This window comes from Nasonia vitripennis, chromosome 3 (genome assembly GCF_009193385.2).
Source record: "Nasonia vitripennis strain AsymCx chromosome 3, Nvit_psr_1.1, whole genome shotgun sequence".
Taxonomy (NCBI): Eukaryota; Metazoa; Arthropoda; class Insecta; order Hymenoptera; family Pteromalidae; genus Nasonia; species Nasonia vitripennis.
This window is the reverse complement of record NC_045759.1, coordinates 22,350,045-22,373,714: the sequence shown is the minus strand read 5'-3', so window position 1 is coordinate 22,373,714 and position 23,670 is coordinate 22,350,045. Positions and strand designations below refer to the sequence as shown.

Sequence of the window (23,670 nt, the reverse complement as noted above, 5' to 3'; positions counted from 1 at the left end):
TCCTGCTACTATATAATACTCAAAATGCTTGTACTACTATACTCGCGTGGAAAAAAAAATCCTCCGCAAACTTCCCGGCAATCTCCTCGCGCGCCGCTCTCCGACTGTTTTCGTACTTTTTACGGTCTTTTAAAAGCCGTATACCCGAGATTGCTCTCTCTCTCTCTCTCTCCCCGGCAAAAAGGATAAACGCGCTCGCGACTAGGACGCCGCGCGGCACATATAACAGCCTTCCCGTGTTCCTTCGCGGCAATTTATATTTAATGCTCCTGCGCGCACCCCGCGTCCTCGGCGAGGATATACGTTTGCCGTAGATGTATAACACACACGATAGCTCGAGCTGTATAACGTATTAAGGTGCGAGTTCGCGATGATTGATTCGTATTTCGAGTGTAATCGGCGGGAAATTCGAATTATTCTTATAATGCACGTTTGAATACGGAGGAACTCGGCGAACGTGTATAATACGCGCGGCTGCGCTTTATGCGTATATAAGTATAATCCGCTTCCGCTGAAGCGCGCGAATTTTCACAGAAACGGCCGCGCATCGCTGATGATGTTACTTTACGCGCTATACCTTCCCATCTTGTGTGTTATGTATAGCACGACGAGTAATGAGTCTGGTACGGGCGTAACTTCGTCCGTAAGGTGTCCCGGTGTATAGCTATAAACCTAGAAGCTTGAGTCTCCTTTTTTTTTTAAACTTTTTGTATCCAATGATTGAATCAGCTTTGAATTCCATCAAAACATATAACGTCAGCTCTCAGTTCTCACAGCTCTCTCACGGACAACGAAATGATTACCTCAGCTCTCTGCCGTCCCAGGCGGCGTGCGCGCGTGTCTAATCTTCCTAATCAAAAATAAATAATAAGGCGTCTCTGGAAAATCATCGCCGAGAAGAAAGGTGAATTAATCGACGAGAAGGGAGACTGAGAAGAAGAAGAAGAAGAAGAAGAAGAAGAAGAAGGAAGGGACAAAGAGTTAAAAAGCCTGACCGAGTAGAAAGACTCCACGGCTGCAACGCCGCGGAGAGGTATAAAGCCGCTGTTGGTACCGTGTTCTCCGTCCCTGCGCGGCGCACATACACGTACAGCACACACTCGCTCTGTACTGCTCAGACCGGTCCCTCGACGAGTTCTTCTTGAGGTCACGAGCGTCTACACGTTCCTCTCCCTTCTGCACGTATATATATAAGCGCACGCGCGTTTTGCTCCTTTTTCGCGCGGTTTTTCGCCGTCCGTCTCTGTCGGGAGAGCCGCGTATATACAGGTACGCTATACGATGAAATCTCTCGTTCCCAGCGAAAACGAGTGTGTATTATACACGCAGAGGCGCGTTTCTGCTACCGCGAGAAAGGAAGCGCGTCTCTGTGTAATCGAAATTCGCGGGAGGGCTCTGCTGATGGATATAAGCTCGTCTCATCCGTACAAGGAGAAAATTACGCCGCGTAGATTGCAAACCGGCCCCGAATCTGCATGTCGGTCAGACAAAAGGAAGTGCGTTACGAGCTTTGTGTGTCTCGACGAGTAACACACTGTCCCTGTTCGATTAGCCGCGTGTGCGTATACTCGGAAAGTGCCTTTTGCCGTGTGTGCGCATTAGACGCGCTATCCTATGGAAATTTCTCTTTCTCGTACAAACAGCAGAGTCTAAGGTATATTATACGCCGCGCTTATCTCTACACATCCCCGCGTATACGCGCGAGCGGAACAGCGGCTCTAACAAGCAGCGCTACAAGTGCAGAACCTGGTATATAAGGATACTCTCACTCGCGCGCACACACACGTCTCTTCTCTCTGGGGTATTATAGCGCTGAGGCACGTATAAGACAGAGGGGGGCCCGCCGCCGTGGCTCGAGGCCCTTAATTGGCCAGGTCGGGGCTGCCGCTGCTATCGCGGGAAGCGTACGGGACCTAGAACGTGTCTTTGAGCAGACGCTTCTCTCTCTCTCTCTCTCTCTCTCTCTCTCTCTCTCTCTCTCTCTCCCTCTCGTGCTGTGTATTCGCCGGCGAAGCACGTATGTTTGACTGCTGTATACCTGTGTATGTGTGTGTGTGGCTGGCGCGATTTTATACCGAAAAATCGACGCGCCGCGATAAGAAGCATTTCGAAAATACGACGCCGCGCGAGGGAAGCCGACCGCGGCGAATTTCTATGATTACGACATCACAATTGCAGCTCACCGGGAGAACCGCGGCGCAAAGTAAATTACTTACGTCTTTCTTGCGCGCGTGATTATTAAAATACGATCTATGCGCCCGCCTCTTCTGCCTCGTGTCCGTCAATTACACTCTTTTCTCTCTATCTCGGCTGCGCTGACCAAGAAAAATACAGCTTGTTCCCGGTGCGTTGACATTGAAGCGCCTACGTGAGTACGTACGCGTCAGCTGCTGCGACGACGTACATCCGGCGAAGTGATTGCTGCGCGCGCGCAAGCTTCTCTCTCTCTCTACACGGCGTTAGACGAAGCGCATATAGGCGAAGCGAAGCTATACGCTATACACTCGCGGGGTTAAGGTCATTACCGTCGCGCTTGTCTCTCGCCGCTGTGGGAATTATTTTTCACCGAGTGTTTTTCGAGAAAAAAAAAAGAAGAAGAAGAAACGCGTTGGCGAGTATGATGAATCGAGTAAAATGCAGCGCTTGGAGGAAAAAAGCGCGACGCGAAAATAAAACCGATTTCCGCAGCGGTCACAGTATGAAGAAAATTGCGTAACAGCCGGTGTATTTCAGCGACGAGGACGCGGAAATAACGAGAATGAAAAAAAAAAAGAAGTGCGCGAAGCGAGCGAAAAAAGGACGCGTATAACGAAACAGTCGGGAGGCGAATTAAAGCCCGTAGCCGGTCTTTCTCTCTCTGCGTAGTATACCTGTAATATACAGTACACCTCTTCTCTCTCTCTCTCTCTCTCTCTCTCTCTCTCACTCTCTGTGCTAGCTGCTGGCGAGCAACGACCGGAACTCGTCGGTGCCAGTGAACTCCGGGGAAAAAAGCGACGTCGGGAAAACTCCAGCCGAGGGAAACGAGAAGGAGCGCGTGTAAGAGAGCATACACCTGGAGAGAGAGAGAGAGAGAGAGAGAGAGAGAGAGAGAGAGAGAGAGAGAGAGATGGGCCTTTTTTTCTCCAAGTCACGGGGCCGATCGTCGACTGATTACGCGCCGGAACACGATCGTGATTAGGCGTTTGCGCGCGAACGAGCTGACCTTTGAACCCGATACTGTGTACTATCCAAGAGGTGTAATCCGTACAGGGGTGTGTGTTTCGGGGGAACGTTATGCTAATAGTGGTCGTCGGAGCTCTAACACCTATTACGAGTTTTCCCTATAGATCTCGAGTAGAGATGCCGTCACGGATGCTTATCAATTTCGATGATTAAGCGGCTAAAAATATTATTCGAAAAACTGTTTTCGATTTCAGATATTCGTAATCTCTGCATATGCTGCATTCCTCGTTATGTCGAACGCGCGCACTAATATATGCACGGATCGAGAGCCGACAGACGCCGCGGCGTTTATGTAATCTCTGGCTTCTCTTGCATCGACTGCTGCACACACGAGCTGAAACCGACGAGGATATCATTATTCCGCGAGTGAATCCATTATGAATGAAGTTATATTTGCCTTCATGCGCTCGGCTACTATGTGACGCGTGCGCTTTTCCAAATCTCTTCAGTCGTGCTCGCGGCTGTATATTGTGCAATCCTCGCGCGCACAATTTTGACAATTAATTTGCCATAAATATGCCGTCGTAGGCTTTGTGCTGATTTAAGGTAGTACTACCCAAAAGTGATTGACCGTTCAGAATTTGATAAAATTCGGTATGCTGTTAGATATTAATAAGATAAACATTCAGTTAAAATTTGGTGAAGGTTTAGAACCTGTGACAAAGGTTAGAAACATTTCAATTTGCGAAAATCTACACTTTTCGAGTAATTGCTTGATTTCACAAAACTGACCGTTCAGAATTCACCCAAACTTTGCAAATTAGTAGATAAACATGTAACGAATAAGTTGATACCTCAAAAATATAAACTTGGAACGTGTAAGCGTAGTTATAAACAAATAAACGTTAAAAAATGTACATTTAACTTCAAAAAAATGAGTCAAATCAGCTTCTGGCTGAAACTTTATATTGATAATTACGGTAAATAAAATTATTTGATGAGAATGTTTAATCATTATTTAATGTAACTTAATTTATGCAACTTCTGTTATTATGTGTATCTCGCAAATAAACATAATATAAAAAGTGGACTTGTTTTGACTACCGCACAGTATGGGTAGTACTACCTTAACGCGGTCTAATTTATCACCTCTTCGGTCAAACGTTTTCCGTTCCACCAAAATCTTTTACAGCCTTAAATTCTGAAAACGCGACCGTTATACGCTAATTTATTGTTATTAACCGATCGTACTTCGCCCATACTGTATTATTGCCGTCGTTCAGGGAAGGTTTTCGCATACTGGAAAAGGAATTGCGCAGCAGCCGGCATAAATCGCAGTAATTCCTCCCCGCCCCGAATCCTTTTTTGTGTCTTTATTGGGTGCGAATCGTATACCTGGACTGTATGTAAATAGCAATCCCAGCCTCCGCAGGAAAAATTCGGGTCACCGGTGCACTGTCCCATCGTTGCGTCGTAATTGCGTCGAGTTACGAGGGGTACGCATTATACGTAATCCCTTGAAAAAGGGCGAGGCTCAGGACGGTGGGAGGTTTGTTTGGGTGCAGTGTAGCAATTTCGCCGAGGGTCTCCACCCATTGTTCCCTCACGCTATATTCGTTCTCGGCCGGACAATTAGCGAAATGTGTATAAATAACTCGACTGCAGCAGAGAGAGAGAGAGAGAGAGAGAGAGAGAGAGAGAGAGAGAGAGAGAGAGAGAGAGAGAGAGAGAGAGAGAGAGAGAGAGAGAGAGAGAGAGAGAGAGAGAGAGAGAGAGAGAGAGAGAGAGAGAGAGAGAGAGAGAGAGAGAGAGAGAGAGAGAGAGAGAGAGAGAGAGAGAGAGAGAGAGATAGAGGGGGGGGGGAGGGAGACCGTAATGTGGGTTACGGAATAAGTTACGCGCTTTCGGCAGGTCTATAGACGCGCATGCGCGTTCAACCTTTGCCGAAGGTTAAAAGTCCGTGAAAGTTTGCGCCGATGCAGTATATTATACATCTTTCAGGAGTTCAGTCAACCCCGAACGTTTGCGCGCTTTTATTTTCAGCGAATTATAAAAATCAACGCCTTATAATTATACAAGGCGCCCGATGCGCTTATACGATCGCTGAAAGAACCGATAACATCTCGCCGCGCGATGAAGTTATCTCGAGCGGCGCTGTCATTAAAGCCGCGAGTAAAAACTTTTCCGAATGCGGGACGACGTCCGAGTATAGCGCTTTTTTGTCGTCGTCGTTCGGTTACGTCGTCCGTCGCTGCTTATTTGAGTGATGCAGAGCCGCGCGCAAAGCGTAATATTGCGTAAGCTCTCATTGGCGAATCCTTGAGCGTTAATTTTCCGCACCAGTTTTTTTGTTTTGCGCGCGAGGAAAATCGCTGCCATTGTTTTTCGAGTAGCATTATGTGACGCGCGCTGTCGCACCGTTAGTCTTTAAAACTCCCGCGGGATTTTTGAAAAAAAAAGAGCAGTAGAACTTGCGATCGAGGCTTCTCGATAAGCGCAGCAAGTAGTTACGTGGGATCTACGTGTGTATATCGATGACCGAATGCTGATGGTTTTATATTTGTAGTTACGATTTGCGGAAAAAGCTCGCATGTACGCTTTTGTAACACACTGCTGTATGGATTATTTATAGAACTAGAGGACGCGTAATGACTTTTTTGAATGTTAGGTAATGCGCGTAACGCTTATCTCACGCATATCTTTCTATAAATCACGCATTACACGGCGGGAATTGATCGCTTTATTTGCCTTATTTTTCGGCATAATCTAATTACGCGTTAACTGGTGTAACTTCCGCTCGATTTTTTAATACGCGGCTTCGTTAACGGTCCGATGCGCGTCAAAGCATTTATCGATAACTATAACGCATTTATTACGTAGCCCTAATGACCAATAAAATGCGTTTATGACGACGACGGCGCTGCAGTGCGTCGGCAATAAGGGGACGCGATTTTTTCTCTCTCACGAAAAGGTGCAGAGGAAAAAAGGGGGAAATAAACATAACGGTAAAGGCCAGTTCTACTGTAAAGTGCGACAATCTCACGAATTTGCAGCTAATTAAAGACAGTGACGAGGCCTGCGCGAAAACCCGTCGTATAAAGCTGCGCTACCGGGGACACCTGCGGTTATTAAATTGCACTATACACTCCGAAATCATGACGTCAGCGCTGTGCTTCTGTTGCTTCTGTGCTGGAATTTTTCCAAAAATCTGCGGCTGCCTTGATAGACTAGTGTAATTACGTAAATTCTCTCTCTCTCCAGCAGCTCTTATTTTAGCAACTTTATCAATAGCGCCAAAAATGCGCGACGAAAGTTGCAGCTCCTGAATCAGCGCTGAAAAATCTCGCGCATATAAATTTAGCCGCACGCGTATAACGGAACCGCGCGATACACGCAACGACCGGTCATAGACGATTAGCCGGAGCGCAAAAAGCGACACTCGCGACATTCGAACTTTCGAAAATCATACCTGAAAAATCCACTGAAACGTCTCCTCTCCAATAAAAAAAAAACGATAAAAACAATAAGAATATAAGTGCCGAGAGAGCACGAAAAAAGAACTCCACGTGTGTACAGCTCGATAATTGCGTCCAAGTTCAGTGCCAGTCATTACAGCGGCGGCGGCGGCGGAACATAAACATCGACGAGGCGCAGTTTCTCCTTTTACACAAAGTGCACGGGTGAAACGCTCGAGCAATGGGTATATAGGTAGGTAGGATAGGCTATATGTATATACCTGTAGCGCGCATTAACCGCATCTCGCGGCGCTGATTTTCCCGCTCGCGCGCGCGCGCGGATAGTTGCATAAGAAGCCAAGAGCGCCTTGGCCTTGACTTTGGCACTTGGTTACGACAACAAACGGTTTCGCAAGCCTAGACACATTTTCCCGCTTCTTTGTGCCTCTGTCTTTGTGCGGCTGTGCCTATAGCTCGTATTGTCGCACTGGCTCTATATACACACGCCGCTAATGCATGTAGGTATACGTATACCTATATACATCGGTATCATCGAGCGGCACGTGGGAAAGACGCGCGTGAATGTTTCATCAACGGGGATATGGAAGCGCGCGCTTCAATTTTAATCGTGTTTATATATAGCTTCGCAACATTTGCATCCGGAATGTATCCGCTTGTGCTGCGCGCGTGGCAAACACTATATACGCGGATAATCAAGAGAGTTCTGATCGATGCGGATGCTGCGGGAGGGGGTCTGGATTTGCTAATGGCTAATTGATTTTGTAATTAAGCGCACGTGTCGGCTGTCGTGCGTTATAGATGATTGTACGAAAAAGCTGCAAAATTTCGATCGATCGACGTGTAGATATATAGAGCTTGTAAATTATACGCTGGAGAACTGCGCATGACGATGAAATCCGATCGATTTTTTAAATCCGCGCGCGGCGATTCGGTTTCACACGAGCTGCGGATATTTTTAAAAGCGACTCGCACGCGCGTAAGCTCGCGGATTTCGTAATCTGCGGATATTCGCGAGAGATGTATATTCGCGTTGATTATGTTTTGCACTGGTTTCGGGTTTATTCGCGGGCTTATCAGCTGGGGATAAAAATGTTATATTTTTTTTTTTTTGGAGCTCTGGAGTAACGGGAAATTCGAATGAACATATTATACACATCCGTATATGATAAAAGCGGGTCGTATAATACATAATTTTTTTCGAAAAAACCGCACCTATATATAAAGAGACATCCCGCGAATTCCACGAGGCACTTCAGAGCCAAAAGCAGACAAAAAAGCCGTTCACAAAAAACGTACCATCGCGCGCGCGCACAGCACTATCATCTCTCGTGCCTTCGCTATACACTATACAGGTATATATATATATACACACATATACAGAGCCGAGCGTGCGCGGACCATTACGCGAAGCGTTAGATAATCGGTTGCGCGCTCGGCGCGTAATCATTATGCGAATGGCGCCCGCCTCGGCGTAACGAGCGCGAGTCGAGCCGAGCGAGCGAGAGAGGCAAAATGAAATTCTGGGAAAGGACTGTCTTTCTTTCTCTTTCTGCCGCTCGCGAGCTCACAGTGCGCCGTCCCAGAGAAAGTAGGCCCGTTGTGAGCGAGAGAGATGTGCTCCGCTCTCGTGTGCGTGTGTGTGTGTGTGTGTGGGTGTATCACCTTGATGCTCGTTATGCGCGTAGGATTTTCGACCTTATAGTCATCGCGCGTAAAAGTGATCCTGAAACTGTATGTAATGCAAGCGATTTCTTCGCGATCGGCTCCTTGGTTTTCTCCATCTATACGCGGATTGTGTTTTATGGCTCGGATGATGATCAAGGAGAAATGCGCGCGTTGAAGTGCCTTTAATTGTTTGGCGAAAGAAAAAGCTCCTGGCGGCGGGTAATTAGGAGATAAAAATAAGCGACGCCGTAAATTATTTTAGAAATCGCGCGCGACACTAGCATTATCTTCTCGCAGTCTCTCTACTTCGCTTACACTATATAACGAATTTTTCGAAGAGGTTTTTCTCAAAAACGCGATAAATAATTCATGGCAAACCAATCGGCCGCGCAAGACAAACACATCGTCGGTACATAATAGAAAACGCGCCACTTTAACCGAGAAAAGTCACACGCGGCGGGGAATTCCTTTTCTCGACGACGAAACGCCTGCACTTGTGCCGATTCGTCCGGCGCCACTCCTGAGTTATGCGACGCCGCTGTCTGCATCTCCTCGTCGAGATCTGCTCTTCGCTATATAGGAAAAAAGGGGGCTGTCCCCCCATAGGGGCAGTGTCATATACCCTCTTTTACCGATCATACTTGGCACATGAGCTCTGCAACAACGAGAGTTGCACAGCATGTGAGCGGCTCATGCGGCAAAAGGTGTCGCGAGCGTATAATCGATTCCGGTTCTCGCGCAAACATGTGACGCGACTCTGATCTGTTGAATCTGTAATACTCTTGAACTCGTTTGTCTCCAGCAGATCGTTCCTCGACTTATCCGACGCTCCGATCGAGTCCGTTTTCCAATGAAGCGGTCATCGTTGAAATCACCCTCGTTGGCCCTCTCTCTTCAAACACTTCGGTCCGAATGAATATACATGCCTCTCCCGCACTCAGGTAGTCGGGAGGACAGACAATTGGCGCTGCGAACCAGGTATATATACACGTCTCTATTTGTCCGTCTACCTGTAGCACCCCACTGGGCTGCATAATGGCCTCCGGCCTCCTTGGCTCTCGCCGGTGTACGTATATGACCGGAGTGTGAGAGGGAAATGCGCACCGGAGAGAGAGAGAGAGAGAGAGAGAGAGAGAGAGAGAGAGCGGATGGAGCTGATGCTTTGCTCCGGATTTGTAATCGAGCCCTTTGGTGTCGCTTTGTGCTCGACTGGTCTGTTTGCTGCCGCGGAAGAAGGATTAACCCGAAGGATTTAGGATAATCCCCCGGCGAGATTGTCTTTGGTTTGCGATGATGCGCGATTAGTGGAGTCCATTACTCTTTTGATTATAATCCTTCCTTTCAGAATTACCTCCCGCCTGGACTCGGGGCCTCGAAAGAGTTTATAGCTATGCCGTGAGGCTCTGCGATCATTAGGACACTAATCGCGCACTAATCGTCGGACCTGTAGATATCGAAATTTTTTTTTTTTTTTTTGATAATGCGAGCAAAAAAGTTTCCGTGTCATCTCTCTCAGCTGCACGTTCCATACCGCTAAACTCGCGCGTGCGCGGATATACCGTATAGCTGGCGCGTAACCGGCACTGTACGTAACCTTGCCGGTTCGCACACACACATGCGCCCTTTCTCACGCGCATACCTTGCCATTAAGAGAGAGAGAGAGAGAGAGAGAGAGAGAGAGAGAGAGCCGACTCCTCCCTCTACACACGCTCGCGGTATCTCTCTACGTCTCATGGATTTCTCTCTCTCTCTCTTTCTCCAGCTTTTTGCGGGATATGTGTCCGCACGATTCTCTCCTTATCGGTCGGAGTAAATATACTCGCGCGAGAGTGAGTGTGTGTATACGGGCTCGCAAATAGTGCGCCGATTCGCCGCGTAGATAAGGGCTCTCCGTCGATATGGGCTTATATGCTGTACACACTTCCATACGGATCATCGATCTTTTCTATACTTACACGTGCGCGTGGATCGGCTTACACATTCCTGATGGTTTTTTGCAGCCCAGAGGAGAGTCTCTACTTACATCCTTAGCTACGGCGAAAGGCTGTTAGTCAGACGCGGAAAAACGCGATCGGCCCGGAGAGAAAATCATCAGCGCTGATTCATAGCGATGTCTTGTATTGCGCGCGAAGAAAAAATAAAACTGCGTGTACTGTAACGTTCGACGTCCCGCAGAAATATGTACAACCGACGCGAGAGAAAAGAAGAAGAATAAGAAGAAGCCAAGGGAAACCTACAGCCGCTCGCGTGGAAACGGAAACGGAAAAAGCGCGAGCCGCAGAGAGTCTGTCGAGTCTCGCAATGCTGGTGTATCCCTCGAGAGAAAATTACGCCGCGGTGTACGGAGAGTGCGTGCACGCACGAATTCCCCGGTGCTCGCGAATAAGTACCAGAGAGAGAAAGAGAGAGAGGCTATCCATAAAACGCGAGAAAAGCCCGCGATGCGGTGAGCCGGCGGATATAGAGCTGCGGAGCGAAGCGAGAGAGAGAGAGAGAGAGAGAGAGAGAGAGAGAGAGAGAGAGAGAGAGAGAGAGAAGAAGGAAAGGATGAAAAGAGAGAGGGAGTGGAGTGCAGAACTGCATCGGAGCCCGTTAGCTGCGCATGCGCACGCAGCCCGTGCTCGGGGAGGCCCGAAGCGGGACCGAGAGATGCACACGGCTGTAATACACCTCCCCGTTCTTTTCTCTCCTCTGCGCCTCTCCACCTCCTCCTCCTTCTCGCGCGCTCTCTCTCTCTCTCTCTCTCTTTCCTCTATACGCGCACAGCTCCTCCTTCTCGCGAGAGCGCGAGAGAATCTAGCGGCGAAGGTGAGTGAGCGAGAGAGAACCGGTCCCTCTCTCTCTCTCTCTCTCTCTTTCCTCCGAGAAAGAGAAAGAGCGAAAGGGCCCCGGGACAGAGCGAGCGAGCGAGAGAGAGAGAGAGAGAGAGAACGGTAGCGTAGGCGAGGGGTGGGGATGAGAGAGCGCCGAGGCCCTGGACTTACCTGTGTATACGCGGCTGCGGCGGCAACGGCGGCTCGTGGAGGCGCAGGAGCGAGAGCCAAGGCCCCCGGCCAGTCGAGCACGAGAGGCCGAGCGAACCAAACGCCGCTGTCGTCGTTGTAGTCGTTCCGATCGTCTACCACGCTATCTGCACAGTTACAAGACACGCATCAGTCGCGCTCCTACCTGCGCGCCGACAACTGCTCTCACTCCAGAGCTGCGCTGTACCCATCTCAATAATAACTGTACATCCTCATCATCGCCGAGTGTGACGCGAGTGTGTTTTTTTTTGCAGAACATAGTCGAATTTCGAGATAATCGTAGGAACGACTGAGAGATTTTTTTTTGTTATTCCGAGCAAGAGCTATTGGAAATAAAAAAAAAAAAAGTGCTACCGATCTGTTGTTGAGTGGATGCCGTTGCGGCAGCATGCGGTGATAAGAGCCGCGGCGAGTCCAGCTAGAAGAAGAGCGCCCGCACGTCTCTCCGTCGGAGGAGATCTGCTGCTCCTTTCTCGCGAGTAGTAGCGCTAGCAGAGCAGCCTCAGGATGCCCAAGATATTCCTCATCAAGAATCGGCTGCACCAGCAGCAGCTGCGTCTCCTCGAGGCGCAGCACCTCGGCAAGAGCCCACCTTCCTCCGGCGGCGGCAAGGAGAGCCCACTCGGAGGTGCCGAGCCACTCAGCCTCATCGTCAACAAGCACCAGTGTGAGTATAGCGATTTTCGATTCGTACCGATACCGATACCGCTCGGTATCGGTAAGAGCTTTTCCAAATTTCAAATTCTGATTCGTTTGCATACGCTTGTGTCGGTAATTAGAGGCGCGCGCGAGCGACTTTTTTATCTCTTGTGTATTTACGCCGGCGCACGCTCGAAACGGATCTCCGACGATAACTCGAGAGAGCGTTCTCCGCAAATTGACCATTACGAGCTGCTTTTCCGAGCGACTCGTTAACGAATGTCGTGAAATCAATCGGTTCGACCGATTACGCTGCTCTCGCTACCGTTACACCGTATATTAACGCACGTTTACTTAAGCCATTACGCGAAGCCCTGATAATCCGATAACGCAAATCACACGCATTTCTAAAATCAAGCGTGTAACGTTACCGTAATTAAATCAATAACAAATAAAGCACGAGCCGTTTCCGCGAATAATTTTCTTATATAAATAGCATAACTGCAGCCTCTTACATAAATTACGCTCACCTTGTCTCTCCTCCCCTCGCGCACTTATAATCTCTCTCTCTCTCTCTCTCTCACAGTCGAACCGACGAGGATAAAAAAAAAGCATCAGGAAAGAGCTCAGCGCGCGAAAAAAATAAATATTTAAATCTCGTAAATGTTATAAGGTCAGCGCGCGCGCTCGCATAAAATCAGCGCCCGAGGAAGGATACGAGCGCGTGCAAAAAGAATCATAGATATGTATATAAGCCGGAGTCGAGAAGGACCTCTAACGCGCAAGGCCGGCGATTTTCGGATAGTCCTCGCGCAGCCCCTCGGGCACTTCTTATATACCCAGTTCCGTATACGCACGCATACACGTAATACGGGAAGTGTGTGGAGCATCTCTGAGGCCGCAGGTGCTGGCACCTGACACACGCAGGTGTATTGCTTAGAGGAGCCGCTCGTTAGCGCGAATAAAACTCGCGAGAGCGCTGCGCTGCCCTTGAGGAGAACTCGAAATCGCGGAGAGAGAGAGAGAGAGAGAGACGACACGCGTTCGGAGAATCGTATATATTTACCGATCGTCCTTTCCTCTCTTCTTCCTATTCTCGGAATACGATCGAGCTGTATGCTACACTGCTTCTTTCACTTTTCAAACAGAGACTACTGCTGGCTCGCGGCTCTTGTTTTTTATGGAGCTTCCTATTGCCTGCCGCGCGATTTACGATCGGCGCGCTGTTTATCGAGGCGAGATATCGGCATTGAGAAAAATGTTATTTTCTCCGCGAAAACAGCAGCCGGCGGCAGGCACATCACGCTTAAAAATAAATGCTATTTACACTGGGTTGCAGTGCCGCGGTAGCTCGATAGTAGTCGAGTTATTACTGCATACAGAAAGGTTACGTCCGCGGCGTGCGTGCATAATAAGTATCGGAGCGATGTGAAATCATCGCTAGTTGACATAAGACTGTAACCGCGCTTCGATTCGTAAATCGCGCGCTTTTTCGCGTCTCTAATTAACTTCGCCCGTCGTGTGGCTGTAACGGTACTCGCTGCGCGTGTCCGATAATGTCGGTTTTCGTAATTCCCTAATCGCAGGCTAATATAACGCACTGTCGCGTTTTATTTCCATACGAGTGTGTGTAACCGCGCGCCGCGTAACCGATCGAAAATTTTCTTACGGCATTTAAATGCTTGTAACCGCATATAATCCATAACTCACCTGCGCTACGATATACGCGTGATGTGCATTCCCGTGTGGGAACTCGCCGTCGAGATTAACACCGGCGCGGGAATGAAAGAGAGAGAGAGAGAGAGAGATTTTCGAGCCCCTTTTTCGTTGTTCGCTATACGAGCAACGGTACAGTGAGTAGGTGTTTCTCGAGTGTGCATATATGCACTCACGGCCGATCGGTATGGATACACAGGTCCTAAAACTGGTTTAGAAAAAAAGGGCCTCTCTTCCTCCTCGGCGTCGGCGTTAATCGAGAGGGGGTTTTGACGACCGCGGGCATTAGAGCCGCCCTCCCTTTTCCTGCTGTCCGCCTTCGTTATTGTGTGCGCTCCGACGAAGAGGAGCCGTAAAAAAGATTCCCGCGGCAGGGATTTCTCTCTTTTCGGGGGACTTTTCGAAAGATAAATATTTTTTTTTCTCGCGGGTATCCTCCTGCTCCACCGCGATTGTATAGGACTTTGTCGAGCTACGAGGATTAACGAGTCGAATCGGAGAAATAATAACAAGTTTCAAGGTGATCCCTCCGCTCTCTTGTAACGGACTCGCCGATATATCCGTCTTCTCGATATCGCCGCGCGTAAATCTGTTATCCGCAACAAAGGTAGCCGATCAATTTTTTTACAATCGCTTATCTCGTGTTATCTCGGAACCAAACAAAAAGAAAAAAAAACACACACACACACACAGAGAGCGAGAGCTATAGCGGAAGAAGAATCGCTAACGGACGCGTGCATAGCTGCAGTTGACACGCAGGCGCGTTATACAAAGAGGCGCGATACGCTAGCCGGAGGGGCCAGTAGGGTAGAGCACTCGACAGCGGCGTTATAATATATGCGCCGGCGCGTAGTGGGGCAGGTGCCTATCAGGTTGCTCGCTCATCGAGACGAATTACAATGCGCCGGTGCTCTTTTTCTATTTCTCTCTCTCTCTCTCTCTCTCGCTCGCGCTTAGCAAGCCTGTATACATATACATATATACACACAGCGGCAGAAATGGACTCGCGATATCTATATCGCTGCGCCGCCGGCGGCTAGTCCGGAAGTGTCTGCGCGTGCTGCAGGTTTATATATGCGACCTGTTCTCTCGTCGGCGTGTACACGAGCGATGCGCTACATACTTTTCACGAGGGGATAGCACGCGCGCTATGCAGGTTTACCGTTCGCGCTGATTCATCGAGCTTTTTCTTATAGATCTCTGTGTTTCGAGAAACTATATAACGCGTCCTTTGTCCCGAAAGAAATCGAAATTTGAAGTTATCCCGCCTACAAGGACGAAAGCCACTCCTCGGCTTCGCCTGAAAAAAGAAGCAATGAGTACAAAGATCGAGAGAGAGAGAGAGAGAGAGAGAGAGAGAGAGAGAGAGAGAGAGAGAGACCTATAGAAGGCACACTGGCGGCGGCGCTTTTTGCGCGCTCGTCGAACGAAACGGTCGCGATCGGATTCACCTCGGCGGGTATCATCGCTCGCGCGAAACAGGTTCGGCCAGACATAACCATACCGGTGAACAGGCCGCTCTCGGTCGGTAGAGGTTTCTGAGCGAGAGACGAGAGTTAAATAATGCCGCGGAGCACGTGCGCCGCGACTTTGTCATGTTAATTTTTCCAAAGCGTGCAGTGCAGAGTCGCGTGTTAGCTATATAACGGTATGTTATACAGCTTTGTTTCGCTATTACTATAATATATAAATGTTCACGGTTATTGCGTAATAACCGTAACACACACAACAATATTCGCAACCTCGCCCGAGGGGCCGAGTGAGTTTCGGCGGTTTTACATTAATATACACTCGCGCGCACCGTGTGTGTGTGTGTGTGTAGAGTGTAGCAACGATCGTTTATACATTCGCGTCGAGACGGCGATGGCGCAACGTTGTACCAAAGAGCCCTGACCGAAATTCCCAGCCGGCGATGGGGGCCAAGTGCACGAGCTTTCGCGATTTCTCATGCCGCTCGCCGATTTTATTTTCTTCTCCAGCATGGCTCTCCTGTGCTCTTCTCTCGCGTATACGATCTGATGTTACACCGGCGATAAATTTTGCGGCGCGAGAAAAATCGCTATTATATACGGCGATGAGTCATCAATGCGTACACGCGCGAGTGTCTCGAAAGTGCCCGAGTCATCGGCGACAATGAAAATCTCGTCTAGATTTTGCAAGTTCAATTAGTCGGCTACATGCTGCCGCGGGCGCATCGCAATTTCTCCGCTCTGCGTTGAAGCAAAAAAAAAAATCGTCGCGCCCAGAGCACTGCAGCCTTGTTCTCGCTCTCCTTTGTTCGATTCCGATCTCCTTTTTCTATATATATATGTATATACGTACATACATTTCTTTTTTATTTTCGACCGGCTCGCGCTTTTATGGCCGAGCGATGATTCTGCGTAACGGATTGAGCTCAGGGATATACCCTCGCCGGCGATCGGCGTTTTGCGGAGAGTCGATTTTTTCGCACGCGCGCTCGTGTATCCGGCGAATTTTTTAAAATTTTGTATGCGCGAATCGGGTTTTCTCGTGATATTACGTCCTTTAATGGACACATCGGCTGGTTATTTTCGTCGGGTGCGAAAATCGACGATCGTGACCCTGTTGCGTTTACGCACACATGAAAGTTGAAAAATATCGTTTGTTGCGACGGAAAGTTAATTCATCGACGTCTCTCTCGACTAATACGCGCGAGTTCAATGGCACACACTCACGCGCGCTGCGGGAACCGTTAACGATCGATTAGCATAAGCGATCGTTCTAACGCACACAACGCATGTTTATGCGATTGGAAATAATCGAACGATTTTTTTTCACGAATAAATAAAAAAAAGTTCATACCTGCGATTATTCAATCACCTGCATGAGTCCGGACAGTCGTCGCGGCAGATTACTCTTTGTCTCCGCGCGCGTAAAGCTCGTTTTTATTTTTCTCCGCAGCCATACACTCACTCGCGTCTAATTATACGACAGGCGCTGCGGGCATACGGGCGCATAATCGTTAATGGACGGGCAGAAAATTAAAAGCGAGCGTATAGCACAGCTCCTCGCCAGGTGCTTCGCTATCAATGTATAAAAAGCGGTTCTACGGAAGTCGTAGAGATCGGGGAAAACAAACATTTTCCTCGCCCTTGCGATAAATCACGGTTGTAACTCTTATCTATCACTCGCGCATTCCTCGCGAGGAGAGAAAAAAAGCTCTCGCACGTCATATCGATGCGCATTGCAAAAGAGCGACACATTCCGTTTCCGCCGCTCCTCGCCCCATCTCTCTCTCTCTCTCTCTCTCTCTCTCTCTCTCTCTCTCTCCGCCGCTTGTACGTGTAATTATAGCTACATGGCTAGAGGCGCGAAAACGATTTCTGGGAGTGGTTGCGCCGACGAGAGAGACAAGTAGGTCGAGCTTAAAGGTCGATCGCATAGATCGTCGGGGATTTCGAGCGGTAAAGCTGGTAGTACACGATCTCGGGGATCGGTATCGGTAAATCGATGTGTATACGCCTGAGCCGATTTTAATTGCATCCGCGTGCAGTCAACAGGTTGTTAATAGGCCGCAAGCGATGAATTAGGGATTTTCGGATCTACGATCGGCGAAACCGTATACATACCGATCTCCTCGCCGGTAAGCCGATCCTAATATAAATCGATTCCGCAGAAATCTCGACAAGCGACGCACGCGTGTGTGTTTCTCTCTCCTATAAATATTCCCAGATCGCCGCAGGAAACAAATAGGCCCAGGGTCCTCCGCTCGAAAATTCGCAATTAGCATCCCCGCGGCATCAGCGAGGAGAGAAAAAAGAATCGCCGACTTGTCCTCGACACGCTGTCCTAATTGCCATTTGAATCGCATTACCATTAAGGTCAGAGCATAAACCACACGTGCGCGCGCGTATTTGCTCCTCAAAAATCGTCCTCGTCCTTCGAGCTTAAAATCTACGCGTGCCCGGATAGCGCACGCGAAAATCCGCTCCGTGTAGAAATCGCGAATCTCTCGCGCTGACATTGAAACGTCGAAACGCGTCGTGCCGCGCATAAAAGCGAGCGGATCGATCTTTCTTCTGCGCGAGTAGAGCGGGCACAATATGCGCTGCGATCCAAGAGCAAACTCACGCACTCTCATTCCGCGCTCGCGGCTCTGACATTGACCCGAATTTTTCTGCCCGTGATTGGCTCTCTCGCGATTTTATATATGTACACGCACTTTTTTTGTTCACCTGCGATGTGTCGCCGATTAGTAATTGCGACCGTTATGCACTTCTGAGTGATTAAGGAGCTCCGACTGTGAATAAGGATCCGCGAAGGCTGCCGTTTTAGAAAAATCCCGCTGTCAGCAGGCGAAAAAGTCCTTCCCTCTCGCGCATCAAAATCACCGCAGCGTATAGTACCTGCTCACCGCTATACAACACGCTCCCTCTTTATCGAGCGTTCGAGTCTCTCTCTCCGTTATACAGCGCGGTGTATCTCTGGCATTCCAGCGCCTCCTGTTGTAGGAGAGAGAGAGAGAGAGAGAGAGAGAGAGACTTGTAGTTTCTTTTTGTCGCCGTCTCCTCGGCTTCTCCGGCACTTCGCTGTACTGCTGTTGCTGCCGCTGCTTCGTCGTCGTCGTCGTCGTCTTCTTCTTCTTCTTCTTCTTCTTGTACACGGCGAAGCTGGTTTGCCTTTTACCGAGGCTATACGGGAGAAACTCGCTTCGCCGCTGCCTCGGCTGCTTTAGCGTTATAAAACGGCCGAGGATATAAGAATGGGACTATTTATAAAGCGCGCGGCTCGATGTAACTGCGAAAAAATATAGCGATAAAGTGTCGAAAAAATTATACGGTTTGTCTTATATATTCGTGACGGTGATAAAAAAGCGAGAGAAGCGCTGAAATATTCGCGAGAGAGAGAGAGAGAGAGAGAGAGAGAGGAAAGTGTCCGATAAGCCGAGAGTGCATCGTACACCGCGTGTGTGTAATACACTCGCTCTTTTCATTTTTATTTTTACGAGAGAGCTGGAAAAAAAACCGCTCTCGTACTTTGTCTCTGTCGCGCGCGGCTGAGTGTGTTTCGACACGCTCCGCTTCGCGAGTACTTTTCCGTCTCTCGAATCTTCCCTGGACACTATACGATCCGCTACAAAAAAAAATGCTAATCCGAATCTTTCAAGCCGACAATCGAGTCACTCATTACTGCAGCGGTGCAGTGTACAGCCTTCGATACTTTTCACTCGCGTCGACGGAGGAGATAAGGCGACGAAAAAAAAAATGAAAATAATAAAGCACGACGGTTTTACGAGGATCCTTCGGAAGCGCTTTCTACTCACTCCTTCCGCGCGTCGGAGCTGCAAAAGATCGCGTCCCTCGAAAAAAATTCTTTTTCGAAACGAAACCGACTCCGAGAACGGGTTCCCTGCGCGGCGAAGGTTACCTAACGCGACACATACTACATACATACCTGGCAGCGGCGGCAGCCATTTTGGATGCTCTCTCGTTCGCTCGTGCGTGTGTGTGTGTGTGTGTGACGTTGCGTCGCACACATACGCGCATACACCTGACGTAATCTCGCGGCGTTGCGCAAACGAGCAACGGTGTCCATAGTTGTTTGACCGCGTCGCGTCTTCTTCCTCGGAGTATTTATACATGTCCAACTATTATCGCTCGTTAGGAAATCGGCGGCGGCGAAGGTCCCGAGGATTTTCCGACATTCTTTTTTCGTAACGCGTCTGTATAACATAACGTTGAGTTTCGCTCGTAAAAGCGAAATCTCGATGCGATGATTTCACTTTTAAATGAAATTAGCCAAACTCCCGTAAAATGACTCGTCGTCGTTCCACTCGGCGAGTCTTTTCCTATCGCGGACAAAGAGCCGCGCGCGCGCTCGGAAAAAAGTCGCTTCCGCTCGAGGACTTTTGCGCCGCTGCATCAGTGTCAAAGTCAAGAGAACCTGCGCTTAGACGCCCACTATGTATCCCCTCTCCGTCTCGCTTATAATACCGGTGAGCAGCTGCCGGCGCCAGCTGCGAATCTATGCGCGCGATTCGCTTTTTTCTTCGGTTAATTGATTTTTTCGCTGCGCCGGCGATTAATCACTCGCGCGTGCGCACACGCTTATGAATAGTTGATCATTGCGTGTCGCGAAGATTGTGATTGAGCGATTCGAGCGGTTGATTGAGTTGATTTTTAAAACAATACCTCTATCTTCTGTTACAGATCGTGAAAAATCCGACGATGAGCGCGCCACGACTCCGGAATCGCTGCGCAGCGGTTCGTCGCCGGCGTGTTCGCCGCCGCCAAGCCTGGTCCTGCCGCCCGGTACCTCGTCGTCTCCGGGACTTTGTCGACCAGAGCCTCAGCCAACGGCGCAGGCGACACCGGCTCGTCGCTTCATCTCGAGTATCCTCGGCGGCGACGTCCCCTACGGCAGTCGCGGCCACGTCCTCAGCCGCAAAACGGCGGCAGCCGAACTCATTGGCAAACCCGAGAGGATCGAGCTGCCGAGGCCGGTGAGTCCCGGCACCAGGACGCCCAGACTCGAGGCACCTACGAGGGTCTCAGTGATTCAGAGGGTGCCGCCGAAGGTGCAGAGCACCAGGAGGGAGGATACCAAGATCGAGATTCCACGTACACAGGAGCCGGAGCAGGTGAGTTGGTTTTTATGGTACAGATTACGCATAAGTATTTACGGGGATTTAGGGGGCGGGCAAATAGAGTCAGTCGAATGGAGAGCCCTTTCGAGTACACGCGCTTCAACTATTGTATACGAATATACCAACTTGTTCATTCTCACAGGAGCAGCCGATCGACTACGCGGTGCCCAAGCGAAAGGAGTCCGAGCCCGAGGAATCCGGCCGCGAGGCGGCCAAGGCACAGCGCTCGGCGATCGGCAACTCGATAGCCCGACCTCTCCTGGCGATGCGCCTCTCCGGACCCCAAGCAGCGGCCATCCACTCGGCAGCCAGTGGTCACGGACGCTCCAGCGCGGCTAGCGGAGGTGGACAGTCCTCCGGTGGATCCTCGGGACAGTCGGGGAACGGAGGAGCCGGTTCCGGTGGCGGAGCTTCCGGCGGAGGATCCGCGGGTGGATTCGCTAGCGGTGGTGGTGCCGGTGGCGCAGCCGGTGGTGCGAGCGGCGGTGGTGCCGGTGGTGGCGGAATGAACCCCGGTGGCAACGGAGGCCGCGGCAACTACGGGCCCAGCTCGCCGCCGACCGGGTCCCTGCCGCCGTTCTACGAGAGCCTCAAGGGGGGCAACAACCTCGCCAACTTCGCCAATCAGTACAATGGTGAGTGTGCGTAATGCTACGCTTATAGTAAGCTTCTCTTTTCGATGTTGTGATCGTGTGTACTCTCGCTGCTGTACCGAGAATCAAGTGGTGTAGCTTGTGTATACAGGCCAGTCAGTCGAGTACCGCGCGCCGGGATTGACGTGGAATTTCCTCATTCAAATTGAAAATTTTACTACCGGGCTTTATGCGCGAGCGACACTCGTCCTAATAGTTTGTAAATTAAAAACGTGAAAGTGCCGATCGCTTCGGTGCTCGGAATAATGAATTATTACTGCAGTAATACAAATTATTACCACAGTTATATGGATTATTACTACAGTAATATGGATTTTCACCACATGAATTACATGCCAAACTATTACGAAAGTAATGGTCTCGCGACCTTTAGCCTAAACCAACTGAAAAATAAAGCCCCGACTAAAGATCCTTGTCTCCCAACAGGCAATGGCTATCTGACAGCTTCGCAAGCTGTCGGCATGGAGTGCGACACCGGCCAGCAGGACAGCTCCCTCAACAGCCAGCACCAGTACGCCGCCCAGGAAGGCAAACAGTATTCCCTGCTCCAGAACGTCTGCGCCTCCTACGGCCTCGCACTCAAGGAAGAGGAAGACCTCACGGCTTACAAAATGCAGCCGAACGACCTGCTCAGCGGCCAGTACGGCGCGTACGACGTCACCGACTCTGGCATGATGCTCGACGTGGTCTCGGGCGCCGTCGTCGACCCGCTTCAGTTCTCGGCCACGCTGACCTTCAGCTCAGACCACACGGCTTTGCTGGAGAGCTTGAGCGACGCCGCGGACCTGTTCCTGCCGAGGCTGCCAGCCGAGGAAGGCAACGGTGAACTTCTCGACGAGACCCTGCACTCCCCCGCGTCCGCTGGTAGCACCGGCATGGGTGGACAGGACGGACAGATGAACACGCCCGTCGAGCCCAGTGTCGACCCTTTCCCTGAGCACAGCATTTCCCTCACGCGTGGATTCGATGCTTCGAGGTAGGTATCTTGCGATAGAGAGAGAGAGAGAGAGAGAGAGAGAGAGAGAGAGAGAGAGAGTCGAGGATTTTCTAGTGGTTGTGACGGCGGAGCTGACGTGAACATTTTCTTTCCATTTTCAGACACTACGGAGCACCACAGCACTTCACCTCGTCGAAACTGTCGAGCCTCTACTCGAACGGCGAGTCGAATTACCAGACTCTTTCCAAAGAACGATCCGAGCTGGGCCTGCACTTGAACCAGAGCCCGAACGAGCCCCAGCTTCAGCAGCTCCAGATCCAGGTCCAACTGCAGCAGCAACAGCAGCAGGCCATGTCTCCGCATCAGCAGCATCATCATCAAGGTTTGCTGAGTCCCGGTCTCAGCTTTACTGGCAGTGGTGGGCCTCTTGACTATTTTCCCCCTTCCCCCGCATCCTCCACTTTTGTAGAGTCTACTCTGTGTATGCCAAAGTAACAATAGATTTACTTCATTCATCGGACTTGACATTCATCCTTCGTATACTTCAATAATTGTTTCGAGAACTTCAGTAGCCAGCAAACGTAGCCAATGTTTTGTCTCGTAGAATCTAACAATCGACTAACAAATTCTAACGTCAACTCTTTTCTCGGCTCGACTATAACGACTGCTTTCCTCTCTTTACAGGTTTAGAACTCGATTCAGCAAGCAGTGCTGGTGGAAGCTTGCCGAGCCCCGGAGCCGGAAGCTGCTCGCTCGACGCGACCTCGACGAGCACCTCTCCACCTTGCAACCTCATGGATCACGCACCCAGTCCAGCCGGAGTCGCCTCGAGCACGTCTTCGACCACCGGGGAGCCGCCGCTCACGCAAAGGGTCGGTGTACTTCAACAGAGGGTAAGCAGCTCGGTTTGATAGAGGCAAAAGCATACATTAGGAAAAAGTTAGAGAATTTCCAATCGGTCGATTAGTTTCAAATTCGTAATTATGCAATGCCAATCAACTTGACTGCTTTATCCCATTTTTAACGGCACGGCTGTTTTCGTCGGGTTCTTTTTCTCTTCGCGAATCTTACTAAACGTTGTGTTATTCTTCTTGCACAGTTGGGACTTCCCGGTGACTGCCAACTGGAGTTTGTCAATGGAGGACACGGAATCAAGAATCCATTGGCAATCGAAGGCCAGAGGCAAGCGGCGACCACCCGTGACGAAGATCGCACCGCGAGACCGCCACCTGGCAAGGTAATGCAATTTTCTTTCTTCGCTCGTGCGGTTTTTTTCTCCTCCCGCTCCCGCTCGATTGTTTTTAATTATAATGCCGTTTTTGCCGCGATCGCGAAGACAAAGAACGGTACAGACAGGCGTTTCTTTATTGCGCGAATTTTTTTTTCCTCGACTTCCAAGGCTCGCGAATACAGCTACAGCCTGCGATCACGAAGCAATAGTATGCAATGTAAAATGTTCGATTCGTTTGTTTGCAGGATGACGATCCGAACAGGTTCACCTGCCGAGTATGCAGCAAAAACTTCAGTCTCCAGAGATTGCTGAACCGACACATGAAGTGCCACAGCGACGTCAAGCGATACCTCTGCACGTTCTGCGGCAAGGGCTTCAACGATACGTTCGACCTCAAGAGGCACACGCGAACGCACACGGGCGTGCGTCCCTACAAGTGTAATTTGTGCGAAAAAAGTTTCACGCAGCGATGCTCCCTCGAGAGCCACTGCCTCAAGGTGCACGGTGTCCAACATCAGTACGCCTACAAGGAACGTCGTACTAAGGTAAATACGCCGA

At 49.9% G+C, this 23,670-nt stretch overlaps 1 protein-coding gene across 7 annotated transcripts in view; it reads left to right on the top strand.

Moving 5' to 3' along the window:
* The window catches only part of LOC100679293 (transcriptional regulator ovo), a 61,604-nt gene that overhangs the window by 34,458 nt on the left and 3,476 nt on the right, over nucleotides 1-23,670 (top strand). Inside the window, exons 1-9 of one of the 7 annotated variants that reach the window (XM_032598002.1) lie at nucleotides 9,141-9,284; nucleotides 11,584-11,996; nucleotides 19,855-20,285; nucleotides 20,434-20,926; nucleotides 21,371-21,920; nucleotides 22,043-22,299; nucleotides 22,566-22,774; nucleotides 22,981-23,118; nucleotides 23,355-23,657. In XM_032598002.1, coding sequence (XP_032453893.1) covers nucleotides 11,837-11,996; nucleotides 19,855-20,285; nucleotides 20,434-20,926; nucleotides 21,371-21,920; nucleotides 22,043-22,299; nucleotides 22,566-22,774; nucleotides 22,981-23,118; nucleotides 23,355-23,657 — 2,541 coding nt within the window. In that variant the 5' untranslated portion in view covers nucleotides 9,141-9,284; nucleotides 11,584-11,836. Of the gene's footprint in view, nucleotides 1-9,140; nucleotides 9,285-11,301; nucleotides 11,997-19,854; nucleotides 20,286-20,433; nucleotides 20,927-21,370; nucleotides 21,921-22,042; nucleotides 22,300-22,565; nucleotides 22,775-22,980; nucleotides 23,119-23,354; nucleotides 23,658-23,670 lie in introns of those variants that run through there. The other 6 variants (XM_032598001.1, XM_031927602.2, XM_032598003.1 and 3 more) reach the window with 6 other exon arrangements.